The sequence below is a fragment of the Vanessa atalanta genome, chromosome Z (genome assembly GCF_905147765.1).
Source record: "Vanessa atalanta chromosome Z, ilVanAtal1.2, whole genome shotgun sequence".
Lineage (NCBI taxonomy): Eukaryota > Metazoa > Arthropoda > Insecta > Lepidoptera > Nymphalidae > Vanessa > Vanessa atalanta.
Window position 1 is genome coordinate 14,776,788 of NC_061902.1, and position 27,585 is coordinate 14,804,372.

Below are 27,585 nucleotides of genomic sequence, written 5' to 3' on the forward strand. Positions count from 1 at the left end.
TTTTTTTTGAACCGCCATTTTCTTTAACGTTGGCATGTAAAGACTATTAATTCTGTACATAGATAAGCTGAAAGCCAACCTTATTCCGTAATGTTTGAGAGTCAGATTAAATTATTCGTATTCATTCGAAATGACTATTGATTGCAAGAAATATATATTTGTTAAATCTGAATATTGAGGTATAAATTAATATTAAAATCTTTGTCCCATTTTTTTTATATTTTCAACTTATGATGAAACTTTTTCGTCTATATAGTTCTAAAAAAATTAATTTATACGATATAATTAAAGTTAAGTGAACGTAGTATTTATTGATTTCTAGGCAGGATATTATATAAAAAAAGTACTTTACTGACATACTCTGTAATTAAATTGGTGGATAAGAGTAAGCTTCTTGACGGTTCTTCTCGCTAGAATCTACTTTCCGAACCGGTGGTTGCTTTACATTGAAATGAACACTAACGTGACGATTGTAGTGCTAATGAAAAGTACTTTTATGAGACTAGGTACTTGAATAAAGAATAGTTTGATTTTGTTAAATAATCGATTCAACATTATTATTTTTTAAATATTTCTGTATTAATATTGATCTCATACTGAGCGGTAGAATATACTGAAACGAACGACGTGATATGACGTAAGAAATTCTGACTCATGCACACGACGAGACTAGCATCCCGGATGATTTATACTAAATTACATGATTACATGATTAATAGAAACAATAAAGAGTGACAATATAGATCCTCAACTCAATATAGAGTGACGGTACATTCGTAAAGAATAACTTCTATTTTGTCAATAATGTATTATTTTATCTTGCATTTTAAGTATCTAATTATTATATTAGTAGCTATGTTCGTTTTGCGATATTTTTGAGTCAAAAGCAATACCATCAAATTAAACTCATAATGTTTTAACAAAAAAAAAATACTGCACCCAAACTTTTCATAAATATAAAACATTTTTTGTCATTGTTGAAACATTAATTGGGAAAACTTTGAGCACCATCCACTCGTTGCACGACATAGCTTAACACAAATTTACCATCTTCAAATTGTCAGGTAAATAAAATTAATTATATACAAATCGACCTTTCATTTCAGTCGCCTCATTAAAAGTGGGTTCACTTGCAAGAATGAACCCTATGTGGGTTAGTGGCTAACAAGTGATACTCAATAAAATTTGTTACTAAGTGTTCTCGTCATAAAGAAAACACGTTATTTTCACACAAAGTATACCGAAATTACGTCGTAACCTAAGCATAACTATTTGATACTAAGAAACGCATTTGTTAATTGAAAATCATAGTCGCTTGCAAACAAAAATTAACTTAATATATTTTAATAAAACGCACCATTTAATCTTACATTTATTAATTTAATATACACCTAAATCTAATTACTGACACAAAGAAAAATTTTATAACCCAAATATTAAATGAAAGTCGTTTAAAATTATTCGCACATGTTATATATTCTTTATACCCCGAAAGTCAATAATATAATACCTTTAAACTCAGTACATATTTAATTTCATATAAAATCGTGATAATCATTCATATTTACATAAAGTATGGTATAATCAAAACGCAATTATAATTATAATAATGAATGCAAATATTCATACAAACAAGAGTAATATTAAATTAGTGAGTGAAATGCACTGCATTTTTCTTTGTATAAAAATCTTTCTTACCATGAGTACATACATACACTATTACCTGAGCATAATTATCGAGGAAGGCGTGAGGAAACAATACTGTAGCGATACTTGGTGGTATGTCCCTGTGCGTTTCTTTGTGTCGAGGCAACAGCATATACAGAGTATAAAACCGGGACAATGGCATCTGCTGCATAATATTAGCGCAAGCGGTTACATTGTATTATCCTTATAAAAATTGCAGTGCGTATATGAAAAATGCAAAAACATTCTACGGAATGAATACTTTCAATTCAGTCAAAATTCACAAAGCGATACATTGTGATAAAAATGCTACTTTTACTAAAGATTAATTCTAATAATTGATATTCACACCATAATATACTCTGTATAGTTAACCCCACGATGATATTAGTGGTACGCGTAGAGAACCACGTATCAATAATCTCATCGACTTCATAAAATTAATTGTTAATGAATGTTTAGAGAAATTAATATGGTTAAACCTAGTAGTCCGTCGCAAACATGTGTTTTTTCTAATCAAAATACCGATTAAATAATTATTAAGAGGTGGAATATTCAGTAACCCATGAAGTACTTAAAGCCTTTGATATAATGATTTAAAAAAAATAAATTAATGTCAAAATTTTCTCATTTGTAAATTTTCAATTATTTTTATGTCTTAGTTGTTAAGTTAGTAAATGTGACTATTTTGATAGTTTGTATTTATTTTTTATTACAGCTGATTTGTGTTAGCATGTGACATTTTTTTATTTAGAGTAATTATTAGTCTTTCTGTTGCATCAAGTACATCACTATGATGATACAAACCCTGAACCATGAAAATTGGATGGAAAACATTTTGAGAACATATTACACTATTATATAAGCTATAAAATTGGTGTTGTTCCAAAAGCAAGGAAGACAGTGTATTGTAATAATTTTCTTATTATATTTATGTAAACTTCTTAATTTATTGGAACTTATAATGTATCAGTGAGCAATGAAAATGTCTAGTCTTGTTGAATATCTCCACCTCTATAGAAATCTTAAATTACAAATATGCAAAACAACACATAAGAACAATAAATAATGTAAAGTTATAAAAGTCTTGTGATTAAAAGCATATAACCATTTCATAACATTGTTATGGTTAATAAAACTGATTAACTCGATATAGGTTATAAAGTATCAAAATTGTTTTATATAATACTATTAATAGGTACAAATGACTTACAAATGTTAATATTTAATTACCGACAAATGACATCATATAAATTTGCCTTACAACATTAATCAAGTATATTGAAAATATTAAAAGCCCAAATAGGATACTGTAGCACAAGACTTATTTCGATATTGCTATTTTTTAGTTATGGCATATTCAATAGTAATGATAATAAAAATAAGATGAACATAGTGTTATCTTATGCTGGTCGCATAATCGCAGTAATCATTTTGATGGTAGACACAGTAAATGTGACTGACAAATTACAACAGAACACATTTCCTCCTCTTTACAGGCTCCGGAGGCTCCAGAGCAGCTAGAATTGCTTCATCAAACACATTCTTTAGCCCTTTCTGAAAAAACAAATTATTTTATTTAGTCATAATTTGAAAACTCGGCACTCTTAGAATGACATAAGGATGCTTGATTACAAATTCAAAATAAATAAATTAAATATTGTACAAGAATATTTATTATACCTGAGTAAGAGCTGAGCATTCAACATATTTAACAGCTTTCAACTCCTTAGCAAGTTTCTCCCCCTGCTCAAGTGAAACAGGCTTTTGTTTTATTTTAGCTAGTTTTTCCATGGTGGCTGGATCATCTCGTAAATCTATTTGAGTTCCCACCAGAAGAAAAGGTGTTTTCTGCTGATGATGAGTTATTTCTGGTACCCACTGGCAACACACAAATGTTACAATAAATAATTATATCAATAATGTTGTAAGTAAAAATTTTAGGTTTTTCATGATGTTACTATACATTTATACTTATGAAATTACCTTTTCCTTAACATTTTCAAACGAACTTGGGCTGACCACACTGAAGCAAACAAGGAAAACATCCGTCTGTGGATAACTTAGAGGTCTCAGTCTATCATAATCTTCCTGACCTGATGATAAATAAATAGTAATATGAATATAAAATAATTTTAATTTAATTATAACTATGACAAAAATCATAATAATGTATAACAAAAGTTATTCAAAACACAAATGGTACACACCTGCAGTATCAAAGAGCCCCAAGGTGTAGGGTTCACCTCCTATCATAACAGTCACAGCATAGTTGTCAAAAACTGTTGGTACATATTCAGAGGGAAACTTGTTTGTAGTATAACTGATCAGCAAGCAGGTTTTACCCACAGCACCATCACCCACCACGACACATTTTATTGTTTGCATCTTGTTAGTTGTGTATGATATATTTTTACAAGTGTCCCTTTATCAATTCTTTTATTTTAATTAATTTAAAATTTATCATGTAATTCGTTATTCATAGCACCTTACACTGAACTTTCAATTACCTGAAAAGAAAAGTTATTCAATTTAAAAAAGATATAAGTGACTAATTGAAATCAATCGCTATGCATGTGAAACGAGTTTAACACAATATAACAAAGTTATGTTCATAAAAGAAACAAGCACATAATTATTTTTAAAGCTTATGGTCCTTAAATATGATTTTTATTTTTCATACATAATAATATTATATTGATTATATCCAAAATTTTATTACATTCTTTCATTAGTCAACACTTGTACTTACACATTTACATTCCAAAGCACAACTAAAATATTTCAATGAATTCGCAATTGATAATATTGTGATTGATTACTTAAATAAAAACTAAAACAACAAACAAACATTCCATACTGCTCTGTCATAACTCAAATTATTAAAATTTGCTTTGAGAAGGTTAGTTTATTATAGAAAGGCATAAAAGCAATTATTGGCATAATGGCCAGGTAAGCACTGAGGGTGTATTTGCAATAGAAGAAGTATGACTCGCATTTTGACTCTTCTACACAGAACACAGCATATGATGTTTTGCTATTTAGCAATAGAAGAATAATTTTACTCACAGGTGGAATCGCATTAAACCCTGGTAAAGTAAGTAAGTTTGAACTTATTCAAGCATATCTACTGAGAAAGTATTAAATATATTTATAACAAAAAATTATTAAGATATTTCTATACTGATTTGGTCAAATATAAAAATATCTTCAGATATTAACACTACTCATACATACACTGCTTCTAAAGCAAAAAATAATTAAATTTAAAAACAGAACACAGAAAATTATCTCGCTTTGCATTTTAAGCATATAAGATAATACCAGACTTGGTATTATAAGTACATTTGCTACATAGATTAAGTACTGAGTAAAAGAGGACAATGACCTTATTATATGTCATGTAAATAGAAAGATATGTTTTTCATAATACACCTTGGATTTGTAATGTTATTAAAAATCTGTTTCGAAATGCTTATCTTATATATTGATTGTTGATTCAGAGATCGCCATGCTCTCTTCCTACTTCAGGACATTAGCTATGCAAATTTCCGATGGGTTCTAAAGGAATACTCGATAAGATATTTTTTTTTTACATCCGTAATAGAGTTTTGTAATAAAGGTAAGCTTAAATGTACATTTAAAAACTATTTATTGTTAATTATATGATTAAATAAAATGTTATTTTACATAATCACGTCACAATACAATTTGACGTCCATTTTGTGTCGGGTCAGGACACCCAAGTATGGAAGTCGAATAAATATCTATATTTTATCATATTATAATAGAAATTACTTACGTTTAATAACACTATAACTGAATAAATCTTTATAATGAACTCCAGTATGCGAAATACACCAAGAAACTACAAATTGCACGCAGCGGGTTGGGTCCTTGACGGTGACGCCATTGATTAAGATTTTAGTCACAGATAAGAAAAAGCTATAGACAGACAATATAATAATTATAATATCATCTAAAAATCAATATTCTTATAAAATGACGTTTTTATGACGATTCAAAATTTTTGGGAGTAAATTAATAATAATCAAACTTATAATTCATTATGTCAGCCAATTTAGGATCTAAACCTTTAAAAGAATTAACTGCAGTGCGTAATTAAGTCTAATCGGCATAACAACAAACATTATCTATAAATTAAATTTTTGTATGTTTATAAATATTTTTCACAATCAAGAATTATAATAACTAATGCTAAAATCTATTTTGTTTTTAATAGACTCATGTGAGATAAACCGCATTAAATTAAAATATATATATATTCAACTATATAATTTACTTAGTTCAGCAAGCACATAGCAATACTAAGTATTGCTTTGTTCCGATTTAAAGGGTTCTTTAAGTATGTGTGTAAAGTGTGTAAATGCAACACCTTTGACCTAACATCTTAGTTCCTACAGTTGGTGGTGATGATCATTGATGTTATAAGGAATAATATTTAATCTAAGCAATAGTGACATTACAGCCAGGTGGCCCATTTGCCCGTCCGCTGAACTATAATGTGTAAATAAATCTTTATTTTCTTATATAAATATTTTTTATTCATAATCTGTTTTGGTGAATGCCGGTCATCTAATTTACTCATATTTGTACTGCAAGAAAGTATATAATACTGTTAAATACTTTGCCATAATACTCACCGTACCAGTAAAAAATAGCTGCACCATTAAATTTCAAAATTAGCAGTAGTAGAATTAATATTTACACAGTATTCGATGCTTAAAGTGTTTTTTACTGTAAAAAAAACTTGCATGTGCACACTTAGCCTTAATCTATGATATTCAAAAACAACAAGAACTATTGCAACAGATTAATTATTTTGACTTATCTTTAGGCTCTATAGCTCTTCTAAAGTTATATTTTTTTGAAATTTCGTTCTCTGTTTTAAATATTTTAAATTCAGAATTTTTGTATTTTAGTATTACTCATTTTTGAAATTTAAATAAGCTTCAATCTATCAATCTTATTCTGACAATTATCTTACACACATTTTTCTGTGTTCTTTAAATTTTAATATAACCTTCACAATGGTCCTTCTTGGAGATGTTTTTCCCAATTTTACTGCCAATACTACAGAAGGCGAAATAGATTTTCACGACTGGCTTGGTGAATCGTAAGCATTTTTTTAATTTCTATAAATTACTTTGTGAAATTATTTTTGTTCAGAGTAAATCAGTAGTGATCATGAGATATGTAAACAATAAGGTAAAATGGTGAAGCTTCCAATTTATGTCGTACTTACATACATACATTAGTATCGTTTTTTGCTTTTATTTTTCCTACCGTTATAATAGTGTACATAAGAAATGTATTTACTAAAGGTTCTCCATGACTTACATTGTTAAATTTCTTTATTTCTAGTTAGACTAAACATTTTGTTATACATGTTTTTTTATATATTTTGTTATACATTTTTTTTATATATAAACATGCTAATAACTAAATAACAGATTAACAAGTAACAAAAAAGTTAATACAATAAAGTCTCCTTTCATAAAAACCTTTTGTCATGTTGATATTATGAATTCCAGATGGGGTATTTTGTTTTCACATCCATCGGACTTCACACCTGTGTGTACAACGGAGCTCTCAAAAGTTATAACATTGCTGCCTGAATTTAAAAAACGCAATGTCAAAACTATAGGTTTGTCCTGTGATTCGGTGTCTTCCCACATGGCCTGGTGCAAAGACATAAAAAGTTATGCTGGTATGTATTTCACTATAGAATATAATTTTTAAAAAGACTGCCATATAATCTTAATCAGTTCTAAATGTTACAAAATCCATATTAGTATTTTTGAGTGACTTTAAACTGTCAATTACAGAAACAAGCTATCAGATATTTGTAATTTTGTAATTTTAAGTTAACAGGTATATATAAAATAATATATTTGTTATTATAATGCATTATTTAAACTTACTATCTTAAGAACAATAATTTTCTTCAGGATGCCTTGAAGATGAGAAATTCCCTTACCCTATAATTGAAGACAAAGACAGGAATATTGCTATGAAGCTGGGCATGCTAGACAAAGATGAACTGGATACAGCTGGCATGCCTCTAACTGCAAGGGCTGTATTTATTGTAGACTCGAACAAGAAATTTCGACTGTCTCTGTTATATCCTGCTACAACTGGCAGAAATTTTGAGTAAGTATGTCCATGCATTTCTACTTATACAATTTAAATATGAATTTGATACATGTCCCATAATTTGTTTATAATAATAAGGTAATGTCAATTAAAACAGATAAGCAGCTTTGTTATCTTTACCTCAATGTAGCAGAAAGTCCAATTACAATAGTTGTGTATATAAGAATATGTTCAATATATCCAATCAGATTATAATGACTCATTATTTATTTATAGTTAGATACAACTAACCAATAGTAATAACAACAGATTTTTTATCGGATATCCTAAAACTGTTTATGATAAAAGCAGATTGAGTGATTGAATGGTATATACAGATACTGTTCAAATTAATTTCATATTCATTCTATCAACTCATAGATAGTGGTTTCTATTAGGCAGGCATCATCTAATACTAATTATGTGGCTTTTTGTTGATGTTTGTTTTATATTACTTAGAAAAGAAACTCAGTAGTTACTCTTTTCCATCATTTTGTTTACCGAGTATGTTAGTAAAGAACTATATATCCTGCCTAGAAATCAATAAATACTAAATCCACAATTTTGTTTTTAATATAACCTTGTATTGTATCAATGTTACTTGACATGAACTTAAAATTTTTGTAATAAACTAATATTAAATAAATAAAAATTAATAATAGTTTTAAAGACCTATTTCGTATTAATATATAGATTTATAGCTGTATAAATGTTTTGAGCATTGTGTTGCAAGCTAAATGAATTAGAAATACTAGACTTGCTTGTGCTCACATGCGAGCTTTCTTGTTGGATCGCTCATCATCATAGATCATCGAGAATAAGTCACATTATCATTCTCTTGTTTGTTGCCCGAGTCTGAGTTGCGGCTCTTGGCTCCACTGTTGGTTTGTTCTTTGCACAACTTTTGGACAGAACTGATGTTTTAGTAAATGGACCATCAAAAGTGCCGCAGTACTCTTTAGTAGGTCTATATGGTAGAGATGGAGGAACTTAATTCCAGATAGACTCAAGCAACCTAAATAAGTCGTGATTAACACAAACAATAGGATCACTCACACAAACTCACATACACAAAAAGCGCGCGCTCACGCATGCACGATAATAATTTTTACATTACAAGGCTGCAATATGTATATCTTGAAAACATGATAATAATATAAAAGTCTTTCATCGTATTATGTCAATAATTGTCCTGTAAATTATTCTGTATACCCAGTGATACAGCTTGTGGGTTGGTAAACCATCCACTCTAATACTATTGTACATTCTATAAAATTAATAATGATTAAAAAACTTGTGTACAACATCTAAACTTTTATAAATATTGTTACAGTGAGATCCTGAGAGTGATAGATTCCTTGCAGCTAACCGACAAAGCAAAAGTAGCAACTCCTGCAAATTGGAAGGTTAGTTATTTCCAGAAGTAATTTATTTCATTCATAATTATATAATAGTTAAGATATTTAGGGTTCTGAGGCTGGTTACCCCTTCCAATTACAATTTTTCAAAACTTACCTTTTGTTAAATTCTTCATTTTAAAAGTAATTTCACGGTAGTCCTAAATTAAGTTTTTAGGTCAAATAAGGCTAATAAAATTTATAAATCTATAAAATCTGAACTAAATAATAATAATGGATATCTCCGTAATAATCGCTTACACTTTAATAATATGACGATGCAGTAAAACATCTGTGGCAAGATATAAATAAATTTTGTTATTCTATAAGCTGCAATGATCCAATATACAAAGTCAGATTGGAACCATTATCATCTAATGAGATGGATACATCTAATTTCAATATTATAATAGTATTTATAATTAGAAATAAAAAAATATAATATTTCAGAACGAGCAAAGGTTCATATTGTCCTGTCAGAAATGAAAGTCTTCATATGTAACAATAGGTTTTTTTTATTTTTTTATAATCGTTTCAGACCTGACCACGAGTTGATGTGCTACTACGTTATACATTAAATTATATTGTGTGATAATATTTAGCTAAAATCCTTCTGTAAAGAATAACGCTAAATATAATGATAAAAATTACATAATTAAATATTCAGCGAGTTTTGCATGACATGTGTTCAAAATAAATTAGTGATCTTTTTATAAATTTAGACAGATCAATAATATGCCGACAGTATACAGTATCTCGTGTTTGTTACCTACCAGAAATGGCAAGTCGATATTATAAATGAAAAAGTAAAATGGACCAAGAATTGGTCCCTGGGAAACCGACCGACTGTGTATCATTCGATCATGAAAATTAACTATAACTATACCATCATCCTCCTGCCCTTATCCCAATTTTACTTGGGGTCGGCGCAGCATGTCTTCTTCCATACTTCTCTGTCAGACGTCATCTCACAAGTAACATTCTTTCTAACCATATCGTCTTTCACACAATCTATCCATCGTTTCTTGGGTCGTCCCCTACCTCTATATCCATCCACATCCATACTCAAAACCTTTCTCACAACATGGTCCTCATTCCTCCGCATAACATGCCCATACCAAGACAGTCAGACAGACAGTATTGTTTAAAAATGATGTAATATGTTATCAACGATATCTAATATTTAAATATATACCTAAACAAATGATCTTTGTTAAAGTTATCAACAGAAGAGCTATTATGTCAATCTATATTAGTATTATGAATACGAAAATATATGAAATTTGGTATGGATGTAGTTTTAGTTCCAGGGAGGACGAGGACTTTTTCATTCGTCCCTCGAGGCGTAAAAAGGGCGTCATCCCTTTTTTACTCGTTTGTTTGTGTGCTTAGTTTATTATTCATTAAAATTTCCCTCGAGAGTCGGTTCAGCCATAGCCAATAGCAGCAGTTATTGGCTAATCATATAACATACAATATAATATCTCTAAACTGTACAGATTTTAATTTATAGCAATCACTTTGTTTAAAAGTACACCTATAAGTAACGATTAAGAGGGTTGCGTTGGTTGGTAATTTTCTAAATTTATATTTGCACTTAGTAAAACTTAAAATTTAGCAATAAATATAGTCGATAATCCATTACAACTAATTAATTTTGCCTGATGGATTCTTAATGAAATCACAAATCATAAAAATTTATTATTGTATGTCTGGTTTGCATAAAATCATAAGTTCGTTTTAGCATTCACGATCTCTCCTTTGTTGTGGAAAAGAAAGCACGTTTATTCCGACATGTTGTTTGGATAAACTTTTTGGTGGTCTTCAATACTTTTCTCTTAGAATAATCTTGCAATTCTCATGTATCAATTTTTTCTCTAAAGTGATATGATATTTAATGTAAACATTTGGCAAATTATTTTTTTATTATTACTGGATATAACTGGGACCTGAATAAGAGCACTATGCCTAAAGTTATAAATATAAATCTTAAAGCAAACTAGCCTAGCAGCTCCTTCAATCTTTGTCATTGGGTTCTCTTATACTTACGCTGAACCATCGCGTCATTCCATCATTAAAATTATATCATATGGCGCATTTGACCTTTTTGACGTGACTCGATTACGAATTCAACAAATAACTCGGTCCGTAAGAAATGTGCAGTAATTAAGGAAACTGAAAATTGGAAAAAGTCAGTGCTATCTGGGTCAGTGCAATATGTATGCTCACGTTAAGCACTGTTTAAAGCTGTGGTGAAGATATTACATCGACATTTAAATTGTGAATGTTTAAATTTGTGAGCGATTATTTATTATAATTGTGAAAAAGAAGAAATTACATTTATCGTAATAATAATAATAATTTTCTTACGCAAATGAAGTGGAAATTCTTTCGTGTGTAAATTAGTACACGCAACTTTTTTTAATTTACTTTAATCTTGCATTTAGCTTGTTGATCTTTCATCTTTTTTTTGTGTCATTTTATTTCGATGCAGATTTCTAAAAAATCTTCCAAATGAATAATATTCGGATCCAACCATTTTTTAGAAAAAAAAAAATGTTTTAGTATGAAACAATCTAGTACGAAATTTGTTGTTAAATGTATTAGTTTTATAAACAAAGCTTAAGTTTATTTAACAGGTATCTGCAGTTTTATGCCGTCGTGTTAAGATCATTTTTACGAAATCGTAAAAAAATATATTTAAAAAGTATTCGTTGCGATGAGTTCTCTAAACATCCATATCGCGGTAACTCACTGAAAAGTAAGGAGGTGGTCAAATAGTGCCACTATTTAATTTAAGAAGATTCTCCGTTAAATATGGATTGTGTATGGATTTTCGAACAAATTTTCATTTGACTTTACAGCTTTTGTCTGCAGGTTCTGCAACAAACTCCTTTTTCATCCAGTGTGCTATGTATCGAATGATAGGAAATTTAAGCAATCTTTTCGCTTACGACAACATCTTGTGTAATTGTAATTTAAAAATATTTTCTTCACTATATAGACTTAATCTTTTACCGCGTCGTTAATGCTCATAATTCTAAATCATCATCATAGATTAAGAATGGAAAGATCGGCTCAGAAATTCTGATTAATCTGATCAATAATAAATTGTTGTCAATAATAAGTTTTGTATGGTCAATTTATTTTCAAAAGATAAACGTTTTACGATTATTAAATATAACTTTTAGAAAAACCGTGTCCCTCATCTAGGTTACGTCACAACGATCAGATCAGATCAGAAAATGGTCGTGTTGAATTACAATTTACAAGATATATCTCGATCGTATTTAAAAAAAATAGCGTTTGAAGTATTTCCAAAAATTTTCTAAAATAAAAAAAGATTAATTTTAAAACACTTTCATTCATATAAATAGAATATTTGTTGTGTATTTATCTGCGTATTGTAGACATTAATATCGTGAGTCGTACTCCTGACATTAAAATGCCGACTTACTCTAATGTACATTTTTCTAATCATACGATAAAGCACATTTATAAAAAAGATTACCTACATTTGTCGTTGATTTATTCAGTATAGTTTGAAAATCCTTAGAAGTCATACATCCGTCATTCTGACTGAATCGCTCATAATACTATCCCATTTTACCATTTAATCTAACCAAAAAGTTAATTAAAATATAAAAATGTATAAGAAGGCCGAATATATAAAGGTTGAATCGAGGTTCACTTCATTTTTGATATCTCGCCCCTACTAATTAGTTGAGTTATATACATAAAATATCGATAATGCACATATTGTTTTAATTAATATTCATTTGTAATTAAGTTCTGATATAATTATGAAGCTTATCTTTATAATCATAACGTCCGCTCTCTAACAACTTATTTCCGTAATATGCACCGTGAATGATAAATTGTTGTTTTTTCCAGTTCCTTTTATAAAAATCAATAAATATTGTATTAAATCACGATAACCACGAAACATGTTATAAATTTAGAATATCAATAAATTACGTATAAATACATTTTTTACTTTAAACATCGCCATTAGTAACACAGCATACGCATTAAATACTAAAAAGGTATCGTAAAGGTGCGTTTACACAAAAGTGTTTTTATTTAATAATCTGTTCGAATCGCGTTGATTCTTTATCAGTTTGTCATAGCGTAACAGTTGAGTAATAAAACGTAAGTTAAATTAGACTTCCCATTAATCTATAGCCTTATCCAATCACAAGAGCAGGTAAAAGTAAATAAATAACTTAATTGACGCGATGTCATTGTTCGGTTCGGGAAAAATGTTTTAAATGTCGTCGAAGTTGTTGCTGGAACATTGGAAGTAAAATTAAAATGGATATAAGAAGTTAAGTGGATTAGTGTTATATTATAAATAAAATATTTCTCAATGGCTAATACGTCAATATAAAGCTCACAAATATTTAATTTAATCGACGTACAAACAATTACAGATAATAATTGAACACAAATAAAACCATGGTCAATGGTTCTATAGCTTTGGAATCATAATAAAAAGAGTTTAGGCACGTGTGTCTAAAACAAAAGATCTAACAGAATATGGCGAAAATTGTTTTTGTTTGACACTTTCACTTTTGGGCTGGAATGGCTTTGGAAGATGTCTTTTGGCTCAGACAGACCATAATCTGGATTAGCACATAGATTACTTTTTATCCCTGACACCTGCACTGAGACCCCCCCCCCTCCTCACACGCAGGCGAGCAGGAGCAGTATCGTTCAACTGCGTAACCGTCTGTTCTTAACCAACTCTGCCACATATTTTGATATTTACCGCCTCAAACCGAAACAAGATTTTCGACTTGTTTTGTCGAACTGTTTTTTGTTTACCACTTACAGAAACTTGATAACAACACGTGTTGACAACTCAAAAGTAATTTTCTTGTGCGAAGTAGACAGTTATTTTTTTGGCAAAAATCAAACGATTCTAGTTTTATCATTTTATTATGACATAAATAATCGGTTTCCTCGAAATGTGCAAGGAAACGCGGTGATAAAGAACGAAAACGAATATGAAAATATTCGGTATTTACATACGAAGTGCCAGAAGTTTTAAACAATCTCAAACAATATTGTTTTACCAGATTTTCTTGTAATATCACTTTACTAAAATTTCTTTTTATAATTCAATATACTTCTTGATCTTTAATACTATTGGTCCGTATGTCCGGTTTTCTCTCGCATTACGTATGTAAAGATTTGTGCTTATACGTATCTGAAAAGACATTTAAATGGAATTATGTATGTCCCTGATATAAAGTTATAATTCAGTAATTCAGTTTCCCGCATCTCGTAATAACTAAACTATAGTGCTTAAGCTGTCAATTCATTCGGACCGGGTTCGTATAAAAGTATTTCCCGTCAAAATAAATGTATTTCTTACGTCTAATTGAACATTACTAAGTTTCCTTTTTATAATCAATGTTAAAGGAAATAAATAGTAATTAATTCTATTTGCCATGACATATAAAAAAGAATGTGTCTTGCATACAGACTTGGTTCTAACGTTCTCGTTGCGTAAAAAGACACGATTCGACAAGTAAATACGTACTTTTATCGGTTTTAGATGGGTGATGATTGCATGGTTCTACCTACTGTTCCAGAAGACCAAATAGGCAAGATGTTCCCGCAAGGTATCACAGTGGTTCCTTTACCTTCCGGCAAGAATTATCTTAGGAAGACTCCGTGCCCAAAAATTGAATAATGAAATGTAATCGTTTAATAATTTATATATTAAAATACAGTGTTAAACTGTTTATGTGATAAATTGCACGTATATATATGGCCGAATTTGTGCTCCTGTTATTTTTGATAATAAACGAATAAATAAAACTGAAATATTTTTAGTTATTTGAGCTTATATTTAAATAGTTTACGAGTTATTCTACGTCTGTTTTAACCGTTTTATGGAAAACATATTTTATTAATCTGGATGTAAAATAAAATACCTAAAAACGAAAATAATAATACCTACGCTATCAGGAACTTAAATAAAACTTGTCCGAACTCATAAAATTTTTGCGTCAAGGCAATTGAGCTTGACCAAATGTCTCGTTCATTTTCGGAGTTCGAATTTAAAACTCGAAGCAATCACACTTACTGCTGTTTTTGTAATCGTCGCGATCAGATCTCATGATTGCACTGTGAGCCAATAAGCGTATAGACTACCCCAGTGAGAGAATTATTATGAAAGGACGTTATCTAGTTTAAGGATTGGCATAGTGGCCCGTGGACTGAGTGCAAGCAAATAGTAGTGAAAGCCTTCGCTTTCATCGTAGTGGGGCGAGCGGCCGCCGGTGGCGTTGTAGAGCGAGGCACAACAAAAGTGAAGGTGGTTGGAAGCGAGTAGCTCACGGTGAGTCGGTAACTCGCTAGCGTGACTGTAGGTCGTGTCGCGTTCGTGCCCGGTCCCGTGATGTACAGGTGGTGGTTGGTGGTGGTGCTGGCAGCGGGCGCAGCGGCGGCGGGAACCCGTCTGCCGCGGACTTCGCCGCCCGCGCCTGCGCCCGCGCCCTCTCCCGCAACTCGTTTGCCCCAGAGGAACTTTACTATTTCTTCCCGTTCTTCGGTTAGAAACAGGTCAGTTACATTTCCAGTACCCCGAACAGTAAACTAAGTTATCCATCTACAAATGTAATGGTGACATTAACTAATGCAAAATCACAAAGGGCAATAGCTGAGATCTCATACGTTTGCAGGTGTTTCGTTTGGAGTTTACTTTGTGAATATTGAGATAAATATATTACAGCAAGTCTTAAAGTTCATCGTAGATTAATGTAACTGACATTTATTCCGTAACCGCACTTATTATAACGTAGTCTGTCACTCTTCTTTCAATTCGTTTTCTTGATGACTAAATGATCTATTAAATAGTTCGAAAGAAAAACTTAACCAACTATTATTTCAAAATGTCATGTGTTTGAATATTCGCATTTTAATTGTTATTGACACACTTTATCGCAGCCTTGTTTAATATTTACAAACTTATGTTCTAAAGGCGATTTGAAAATCAAATTTTAGGCCTCACGTTAATGACTTATGGCAAATTTATCGCGTCTATGCACGATCGATTGTATAATATACGATCTTGTTAACGAATTGTATGATCGAATCAGACGATCTATTCCGTTCCTGTGTATCACATATAATAGAAAGAAGACATTAGTCTAAAAACCTTCAGCACTATATACCATATCATCAACCAGAAGACTACTTAAAAATATGACTATACAATAAGTACAACTTCCATTGTTTTAATTAATACTTAATATACTATTATTCTAATATTCAAAAAATGGTAACTTTTATTTGATCCGGATGCATATTTATAACTTCAGGACGGACTATATATAAGGCTTTTTAGTTTTTTTTTTCTGAGTTTCATAACTCGACATTTATATAAAATTTTCATCAGTGTGAGAGAAATTTCGGTCCCAAACAAGTTCGTATGTATGTATGCATGTTTAATATAAAGCATAACTTATTTGCAGATCACTGAAATGCCACAATAGGCGTCTTATCGATAGCTTCATAGTAGTCAGACAATATCAATATTTATTGGATTATTGTATTTGCTCATATATTATTGGTTAAAATACAAAATGGGATAAAACTCCAAATGTTACCCGAGCGACGGGGAGACTGGAAGCCAATATAATATAATATAAATTCAATCGTGCTATAAAACTTAAGTAATAAAGGTTAATTGTGGCGTGTGGATGTAGACCATTCACTTTGGGTGTAGGTATTAAATTTTATTTGTAGTTTGATTTATATTTTTTTGTTTCCTTTCAAGAACAATCGCTGGTTTATAAATATCTGGTTATTGCAGTCAAAATATATGATTAAGAATATACTTTTTGGAGATAAAAGATAAACCGCATTTTGATCAATAAATTGAACAAGAATCGGGTCAATCCAGTTCATCGTTTCTGTCTGAAAAAAGACCTAACGAACACATTTATAATATGGGTAGGGATCTCTAATTTATACTAATGAACCTTGTTTCCAAAGTTTGACTCGATCGGTGAACAGAAAGAGAGAAATATTATTTATCATTATATATGGTACAGAGGTTTATCATTGATTATTATTAATATTTGCTAAAGATATAAACGACAAGAAAAAAAAACCATTGTATGTTGTTCAATGATATAAGTCGGAAATGAATCTTCAGGGTGAAACTGATTAGGAGTTTTGTGTATGATATAAAAATATACTACAATTTGGTCGATGTGCGACATATTCAAAAGACTTAACTTGTATAAATTAATGAGCAGTTGAAATTTTATTACGTAGTAGTTAGTAGCGTTATTAAGAACGTATTGGTTTAAATCGATGACTATCAAAAAACCTAATAATATATAATCATTATAAAATTTTTAGTTGTTTCGGTCGCGAAGATATGGAGCCAGTTTTATGACAGCTCTGTTGACCCTCCCAAGTTACAGCTTAAAATTTGCGTTTCTGTAATTACCAAAAAATTATATAATGTTTTGACATTTAATTATTACAGTGTAACGTACGATTAAATTGAACTTAATATTACGTCAAAACTCAATGTTAATATTTTTGAAAAGACCATTCTATTGTTGCAAAGGAAGTTTGTTACAATACTGTAGGTTTAGATTTACCTTTAACAACGAAATGACAACATTTTTTCATTGCCTAGAAAATGTTGTTAAAACTAAAGGCTTATAATTTGGCGTATTCAATTTAAAAAAGACTATGTAATGCCATTAGATAAATATACTAGCTTCGCATTATTTTACTTGCGTTAAACGTTACAGCATCAGTTAAAACTAACTAAAGTAAATAAATTTTGTTTAAAACCGAACTTAGATTCTTAGATAAGCGCATAAAATGTCATATAAAGTGCTCTATATTATGGTATTAATACAAAAAAAAAATAATCTTATACTTGATAAAATATTAATAGCATTCAGTTTGACATTGGCGCAGAATACATCTTTTTATAGAATAGATCAATTCAATGTTATTAAATTATTTAGTTGTCGTGATTAAAATTGCGTGTTATGTGTAATCAAGAGCAGATTTCCTAGCCGCATACCGCGCGCATCTCTTCGCTTTCCATTTTCCGTACACTGATAAATTAATTTGCTATTGTTACAATACAACCATTGTAATGACCGAGGCGATATGTTTGTATGAAATATTAACTCCGAACATGACAGGGAAACATATTCATGGTCACATTCACTTCCTCGATACCGGCTACATAGAACCGAATTGTGTTCGCTAGACAAGTTTAAGAATATTTTGTGAAATTTTCGTTTCGTTTCAACTCTAACCAACTTGTTATAACTTTCTTCTACATTCCATGTGTATTTGTTTGCATTATTTATTCTTTAAGTGTTGATGAACAATGAATTAGTACCTAGTTTTATAATTAACGAGCAAATTTCTGGATTAGTTTTATCACCAACATACCAATATTCTCTTGCCCCTAATCCAATTATTTGGTTTGTAATTGAAACATTACAATAAATAATGATTTAGTAACAATTCGGACCCTTTTTGAGAATATTTTTGACAATGGGTTGATATCCCCCTACTAAACATATTGTCAGCATTAATAACAAGCTTGAGTTCATATAAAGTCCCCTTATTTTACTTGTAAGAAACCAATCACCTCTATATGGAGATTAGTTTTCTGATACATAATTTAAATTTAGTTTGAACTGAACTGGATAAAGGCCCTTTCATTAGAAAGATTAAGAGTATTCCGCTGCTTTTTTACACTTCCAGAATTCCATTGTTATGATTCGGCCAGCGATTACGTATTATAGACTCGAAAGAAGGTTTTGTGTTTTTGTTAGAATATGTACCCAGGTTAACATGACCCTTCGTTTAAGATGCACACGTTCGATCTATAAGCATATTTAATTACACATTATTATATGATATATGATGACTTAAGAAAATTTTAATTGCTTATATCTATCTATCTCTTTACTTTTATTGTATTTCTTATTTTTCATATCATATTTTGGATTCGGTATCTTTTCAAAGTATTGAAAACTAGCAGATGTGTTTGATTACGAGTGAGAAATGAGATCAAGGGCAAATATGATTATTGTTACTGCACTACATAATACTGACGGCGTGTCAATAACGACCAAGTCAGGACTGGTCAATGTAGTTTCTAACGAAGACAAACGATAACTATTTATTATATAATAAAAAAAACGAGTGCTATTAATATTATATTATTATTACATGTCACGTGTAGAGTTCATTATAAAGGACATATAAGAAAATACATGTATATTTCGAAGGGAAACTTAGCTTGGTCGGCCAAGGACACTAAGCACGTAGGCGAATGTATGTCTCGGCATCTTGGGTTAATAAAGAACGATACATTTCAGTGCAAGCGGCCTTTTCGAATAGTGGCATCCCCTTCACACACTTTCAATAATAAGATTTTCGTTTCGTCCGTGCTCTGTTTCGCCTAAATGTCAATGTCGATCAACTTCGGTACAGGAAGAGACTTTGGGCGTAGTACGGTGCTACTCGCTCTGAACATTGTCTGCAACATGTATATATGTAACAAGGACACCTACTGTGACAAGGATGTAGGTATTTGATCGTAGGTACGACTATATACCGAAATACATTAACATCAAATTGCCACGGCTAATGTCTCTAATTAAAGTAATCCTGTTAACCTTTCAATGCTATTCGTAGTAAATAACAAGTTAATATTTAAAAAGCAATAACAATAGCATAAAAAAACGAATTCATTATAGAATAAAAACCTTTTTTTTTAAGATTAGGTGAGAGTTATAAAAAAAAATCGAAGTTCTTTTCAATGCGCTTGTATGATTATGAGCGTCCATTCTTAAGGGAGATTAGGCTAATATTCGACGGGATGGCAGATTTGAATGATGTATGTAATTTATGAAGTACAAATACAGCCCGGGGTTTCATCTCTGAATCTGCAGCATTATTTGCTAGATAATGGACCGAGGCTGTTCTCGAGACTCTACTGTGTTCCATCATTGTAGTTTCACTATGAATACTTCTAAAATTGTTTTTACATTTCAAATTAACCGCTGGTAAATAACATGCATGTTCATTGGTGCACGATTTTGCTATTAAGCAAAATCATTACAAAAAAACTACGGTACCATTTTTTTCTAGTACATTACACACCCACTGTCTTCCTAGTAGTTTTAATTGGCAGTAATTATGTATATTTACATATAAATATGTTTAAGTAGGTTTAATCTTCTACTTAAAAAAAGGAAATAAATGAATTGTAGTTGCTGCATATAAGGAGAACGTGGGCGGATCATTCGTTTACGAGAAAGTTAATATTTGCTTAAGCTAGTAGGTATACAAACTAACGACAATACAACAGTGCCCAATAGGTCAAACACACTTATGCTGTTAGTTAAGATATCGGTGTCAAACGTGATTTTCGATTGTTTTTCTCCAGAAAACCCTTGAAAATTAAAAGCCGAGACAATAATCAGCAATATTTATTTGAATAATTTAAAAAGTATCGGCTAGTGCAATGTTACTGTAGGCGTATTTTTTTTTAAATGTTTTTCTTAATATCCTGTAGTGTTTTATTAAACGTATTCTTGATGTTTTCTTTCGCCGGCGATCACCAAACACAAATTTGGCGAAGGTCTCCGTTCGAGAAATTAATTTTACCTCAATGTTTTAATTATTTGTTAGATAAAAAAAATCAGGTTATCCAACCACCAGCCTATCTCGGCTCACAGTCTGCTTATATGTTGTTCTGAAAGAAATAGTTAATAGACTATAATCTAGTACTTTTCATGAAATATTCATTGCATAGATAATTAGCACACTGGTCTGTAATAAAAAATAATTATTAAAGAAAAAAGATCTGAAGTTATTTCAAAATAAATAAACAGATTTCTATTATAATCACCATATACTTTTTGTACCTGAAAAAATGTTTGTTGGCTAATAGAAAATACTTATAATAGATATAAAAAAAATATTTTTTTTTTTTATTCAAAAGTAAATATTAAATTTAATGTCATGGTATTACATAGTAGCTGTCTGAGGTCAAAGATTGCTCGTTCTTTTTGTGATATATGGAACGATTTTCTTTTGCGATTTCATGACGAGATTTCACGATAATAACTTAATAATGCCTGAGATATCTCTTCGAATATATCAATAGTGCTAGTTACAGAACTAAGGCGGACTATGTCATGACTGCCCGACTTAATTTGATACAAGCAACGCTCGGTTTACGCAATTTAACCCGATTGTAGGGCGGAAGCATACTTATGGTAATATATAGTTGACTGCTGTTATTTTCCATTGAACGTAACCTGCTGGGTGCAGTCAGCGGGTGGACTAGGAGTGGGACCGCTTGCGACACAATTAGTAGACGGTGAAAGCAAAAAAATATTTGTTATAATTTTACCTTTACAGGTACAATGATTAAACAAGGTCGTTACAATTACAAAGGCTTTAATATCTTTCGATTTTAATTATACTTGAAATGTCTTAGTACTTATTTTGGTCCTAAACAGAAAACGAATACTTAGCTTTGTCTCACCTTCTCTGGAACTTACACAATTTTCGAGCTAGTAAGGAAATTCATTAAAAGACAAATCATAGAACTTTGACAATTTTAGAATATTTATGGATTATTCAAATTCAATTTATGCCCTCGATAAACGCAATTAAAAATATATTTAACGTAAAGACGCCGCTAAAGTTTGGCACATATAGTATCAAAGATTAGCTTTTTAGTATTACGATAGAGTAAATTATTATTTTCACTTGAACAAAAAATGTACACTGTAACCGACTGTGAAACTATTTATTTGTATAAAATAAAGAGTGCATTGTTTTTACAATATAAAGTGGAGAAGTTCTTGTAATGAATCACATTGTTTTATTTCTTACAATTCCCACGAGGTAACTTTCTAATGACGTTTGCACCAATTTTTTCTACTTTTAGCATAGTTTAAATTGTACTACAATTGTGTTTGGGTGCAGTGGATTAATAATTTACGACAATTAAAACATCGAAATAGTGTAGAGATCTGTGTGGAAATCCAACTTCTGGCTCTCCAGATTCTAACTAGCAGGCAAAACTGCTATGCATATAATTTCGTAACTAATACATAAATATAAAATAAGAAATATCAAGAGTTTATGATATGCACGTATCGTTTTGTATGTATTTGTATGAAGCATAAATCCTAAGTAATCGTTTTGATAAAAATCTTCATTAAGTTGATTATATGTTATGTTCAATTTTGAGCACTTCTATGATACTAAGATACAAGTTTAGCACCTCGTTCATAAAACAAAATTAATATTTATTTATATTCTTATTGTATTTGGACTTTATTTACTTTACGATCTCTTAAACAATATTATTTAATGTTTGAAGATAGATGTGTCTTCACATAACCTAAATCATATTTGTAAGTCTTCACTCTTTCAAATAAATAAAAACATTACCGATCTATGAATGTAATTAAATTTTATTATTAATGTAAGTTACTATGTTAAATCTTTAGCAAAATTATATCATAAAAGTTGTTTAAAAAAAAAAGAGCCGAGATGGCCCAGTGGCTAGACGCGTGCATCTTAATCGATGATTTCGAGTTCAAACCCAGGCAGGCACCACTGAAATTTCATGTGCTTAATTTGTGTTTATAATTCATCTCGTGCTCGGCGGTGAAGGAAAACATCGTGAGGAGACCTGCATATGTCTAATTTCAACGAAATTCTGCCACATGTGTATTCCGCCAACCCGCATTGGAGCAGCGTGGTGGAATATGCTCCAAACCTTCTCCTCAAAGGGAGAAGAGGCCTTTATCCCAGCAGTGGGACAATTACGGGCTGCTAATGAATTTTAGTTTAAAGTAAGAGAGAGACAGAGAGTGTTTCTATATCACATTAAACGCCAATACACTAATTAAACAAAATGTTTAGATTTTTCGCTTTAAATATCCATAATGCTAATGCTAAAAAATATTAAAGTGTGTGACTTTAAGACCGAACCGAATAAAAACCGCAAGTAATCCTACCCATGTTTAGTGAAGATTTAACGAATTAATTTACATTGGCATTTACTTTAGATAATGGGATTTTAGCTAATAATTAATGGCATAGGAATTTGATACAAGATACGGCCAGTTAACCTAATATTATGTAGTAAATCAAGTCACTATTAATGAAAATTACATTACTTCGCTAATGTCCTGATTTACCTAGTGACTGTGAACGGTTCACAAATATGGCGCGCGAAAGGGTTTTGCGAAATTTTCGTTTTAAAGTGGGCGCTGCACCACCTCCATTTCGATCCAATCTATCTGTTCAAGTAAAAATAATGACTTTTTAGAACACAAAGACAAATTAATACATAGATATTTTTTGTTTTTAGATAAGATTATAAAATCAGAGATATTTGTTTTAATTTTTCATGGACGAAGACTTATACAATTTATATAAGCACTATAGTGCTTAATGTATTATACCAGAGACAAAAGCAAAAGAAAAGGCAAATCTATTTCATAAGCGTTGAAGTTATTAATATCCACTTAACGTATTTCCAAGTAAAAAACTAAAGTTATGAGTCCGCAGTCTACTGTCGAAACGACATCGAATATAATTTTAAATTGCGTCCGATGAAAGGCGATTTCAACACCAACAGTTCTCGAGAGTAAAGATTTAACTGCATCTGATATGCTATTTTATTACTTTAATTCTTTTTATATGTGTCGTTTATTATAACGAATATAAAAAGAGTATTCAACATATTTATAAAAATAATTCTTAATAATATATTCCCCCTACTCGTCGATTTTAGTAAATGGAACAATAGTTTCCATTCCTTACTTCACGCACCGTGAAATGTATTCGTTTTTATTTATTTTAAACGGTCTTGAAAGAACTGAAATTCTCTATTACACCAGTGTGAATTTGCATGTAAATGTTTATGTAAGTATCTTTGTATGTTTGCAATTTCTTATAAACGAATAACCGGATTTCAATGTCTCTTAGAAAGTTCTTCATGCTTAAAGAAGATCTTGTTTTTTTTTAACATTATGCTAATCAGATATAGTCGTAAATACATATTACGTTGATAAATTAATTAAACAGGAGAAACGTTTAAATTAAATTTATAAAAGTGTTTGTGAATGGTCGTTATGTTATGTTTGTTATATACAATGTATCGGCCATGCAGTTTCTTCGATAGACGAGTCACAAAAGCTAGTTTCAAAATATCCGACCTTCAAACATCAGATTATCTGAACTTTTACAATCCGAGCAGAGGCACGCGGGCTGTATCAGGCTGAATGGCGACAGCTTAAGTAAATTAAGTTGACATTGTGTGGCTAACAAGTTTGACAGGATTGGTAATTTTCATTTGCTATAAAAGATCAATGATCGCATCTTCAATAATAACAAAAATATCACCGTTAACTACATTGTTAATTAATCCATTCATCAAACGATTTACATATAAAAAGTGTATAAACATTAAAAACTAAAAATATTCTATTTTAATTTAAAAGAAATAGTATTTTTTTTTCAACGATATTTTGATACTTTGGAAATTTGGGTTTCTAAATTTGAGGAGTCGCTCGTTTTATTTAATTAATTGCTATATACGAGTGTATCCATATTAATTTGTAAATGGAAAGTAACTTTGTTGGGTTGTCACGGCTCAACCGTTGGTCAAATTTTATATCACTATTTCTTATTAATTGGATACCATACGTGTATTATAAATTACATACATATATAAGTATGTATAAATTTATGGTAACTGAACGATTGTAAAAATAAGAAATGTCTGGTGTCTAATGCGTCTAGATTTAATCGACGACGACGACGAATTTTCGACGATAAACTTGTTATAAGTGATTATATTTAAAGTCCATCGACCGCAACAAATCGTTTGATAAAATCGGTATTGAGCAATATGATTTATATTCAGTATTAATAGGTTGTTAGCGCGTTTTTAGCTTTGACACTCGTGGCAGCCGATTAACTTTTTATTGGCACACTTTAATTAAGACAAATAAGAAAAATTACTTAATAGAGTGGAGTGGAGAATCAATATTTAGGATATATTAAATAAAAACTATATTACATTTAAGACACAAACATATACATACATTTACTAACTCTACTGTTCTACACCATCAATATACATTGTGTGATGATCTCAATGACCACACAAGAGTAGCTTTTAATAGTATAATTAGAAACTCGGTATGATAGTTACAACCTTATAAATTTGCGTATAAACAAACAAATGTTATGTACAAAACGGCTAGTTAAATAAAACACTGCACACATGTATTGTTCATAATTACGTTTCCGACCCTTGACCCGAGACGTTCAAGACCAATTTCTGTTCTTCGCATTGAAATTCATTGAATAATGGATACGTCATGACAAGAACTGATATTTCTATAACATTACACTCGTATCAGTTTGATACATACGTATATTAAATTTGCTCTTCGGGTAGAAAAACATAAAGGGATAAACTAAATTATTCGGAAGAATATCTGAATTTATATTCTCTAGTATCTATAGTAGTCTAGACGTGAAGAATTTCACAGCTTTCAATCAATCTAGATTTACTATAAAGTAACTGTCCTTAGAAATTTATAGTGACATTCCACAGTATTGAAAAACAATATTATATAAATGCATACATAAGAAATTTTGTATCTAGTTAGTTTCTAACTTGGGATCATTTAGTTATATTCCTATTACAGTTTGTTTCAGGAAGACAAGTACATTACAATTTGGCCTCTGATTATATAGTAACGCTACAAATATTAACATTATTTTGTTAAATAATAGTTTACAAACACGACCTCGTTTCATTGTTATTATTTCTATATCATATTACGTAAAATAAACATTTATATTTTATAAATATTATTATAAGTAAAGCACACGTGTAAATAGAGACTCATACATATGGCAAGACCATTATGGCCACCATGGAATCTAGGATGTATCTAGAAACGCTAACTACATGGGCCACTCACTACAGATTTGTAATGCGTAATTAGGCAATTTGATGTTAGAGTATCTGGTAAATTAAACACGCCTATACAAAGCCTCATCAGTGTAATTAAAGTGATCTATGAACAAATATTACTACAGAATATCGCGCTTTTCCCGAACCCACTTGGAGGTGGTAAACTCACTTGGAGGTGGTACGACTCAGTACCAGCCCGTCTGGTTAGTCTCCTACTCATCATATACCGCCCAGCGGAAATAAATGGTTTTGTTGTGTTCCGGTTTGAAGGGTGTAATTAAAGGCACAAGGGACGAAACTCATTAGTTACCAACGTTGGTCGTGCATGGGTGATGTAAGGAATGGCTAAAATTTCTTATGGCGCCAATGTATATGGGCTTTGATAACTATTTACCATTGGTGACCTACTTCTTCGTTCGCAAACACCGCTAGAATTTTTTTAATAGTATCAATAATAAATATTTTCCTATATTAAATAAATCTTTTGACTTTAATACACTTGTTCATATGACGTATAATCGTCAACATTGGACAATATATACTTATGTATATATGAAATTCTAGTGAGATTCCGTTAATGAGAAGTAACATAGAAATTATCTCTTCAACGCTCTTGTAATTAGATACTTAACACATTTATGAATATCAACCTTGTTACTCAATAATATATGAATTCGGTCATGAGAAGTTATTAAGTTCAATTAAATCGGATGTTGATTTATGAAGATCAATAAAAATACTCATTTGGTAACATATACGATGGCGCGTTAACTTTTTCTAACTATAAGAGAGCTGTTAAATTTTGGCCCTTACTCATTTTAAATACAAGTTAAATGTAATATAGATAAATTTTAATTGCATTACATTATTTTATTAAGCTAAATATTACACAGAGACAATCGCTTGGTAAAAATTATAATTGAGAACTTATCGCCTGGGTAGGTACCACTTATCAGATATTCTAGCGCCACACAGTAGGTATAAGAGCGATAGTGACCACTAACCATCAGCTGGCCCATTTGCTCATCTGCCTACCTATATCATAAAAAAAAGACTAAGCTTGTGTAGATGTGTGATCAATTTAACTGTAGTGCTAAGCTTACTGAGCCGGCTAATAAATCTACGTCCTCATTGTAATATTATAGTATCTATATAAGGCTAATATATTATCTTTTATCAGTAAAACACGTGCCCTTGGTAAGGTTGCCCCTGCAAGTAGACAACATTCACAAATTATAATACTTATTACAAGTAAAACAATTACTATGTCCGGTTCTATTTATGGTAGTGAATATAAAATTAAATCTTATG

The 27,585-nt window shown here is 30.6% G+C and overlaps 3 protein-coding genes across 3 annotated transcripts in view; 2 read left to right on the forward strand and 1 right to left on the reverse strand.

The window, feature by feature from the left end:
• Window positions 1–1,567: 1,567 nt before the first annotated feature.
• Window positions 1,568–5,612, reverse strand: LOC125076008 (cdc42 homolog). The gene is made up of 5 exons (XM_047687928.1): window positions 5,489–5,612; window positions 3,897–4,196; window positions 3,673–3,782; window positions 3,370–3,567; window positions 1,568–3,243 (listed from the first exon to the last, which is right to left on the reverse strand). Exons 2-5 carry the CDS (start codon window positions 4,072–4,074, stop codon window positions 3,154–3,156), a joined length of 576 nt encoding a protein of 191 aa, XP_047543884.1. The 5' UTR covers window positions 4,075–4,196; window positions 5,489–5,612; the 3' UTR covers window positions 1,568–3,153.
• A 942-nt stretch (window positions 5,613–6,554) lies between these two features.
• Window positions 6,555–15,074, forward strand: LOC125075852 (peroxiredoxin-6). Its single transcript, XM_047687664.1, has 5 exons — window positions 6,555–6,823; window positions 7,242–7,417; window positions 7,659–7,860; window positions 9,176–9,248; window positions 14,803–15,074. Exons 1-5 carry the CDS (start codon window positions 6,738–6,740, stop codon window positions 14,938–14,940), a joined length of 675 nt encoding a protein of 224 aa, XP_047543620.1. The 5' UTR covers window positions 6,555–6,737; the 3' UTR covers window positions 14,941–15,074.
• A 391-nt stretch (window positions 15,075–15,465) lies between these two features.
• Window positions 15,466–27,585, forward strand: part of LOC125076191 (angiopoietin-related protein 2) — a 58,144-nt gene continuing 46,024 nt past the window's right edge. Inside the window, exon 1 of the mRNA XM_047688219.1 lies at window positions 15,466–15,815. Within this exon, the coding sequence (XP_047544175.1) occupies window positions 15,652–15,815 (164 nt within the window). The 5' untranslated portion in view covers window positions 15,466–15,651. The remainder of the gene's footprint in view (window positions 15,816–27,585) is intronic.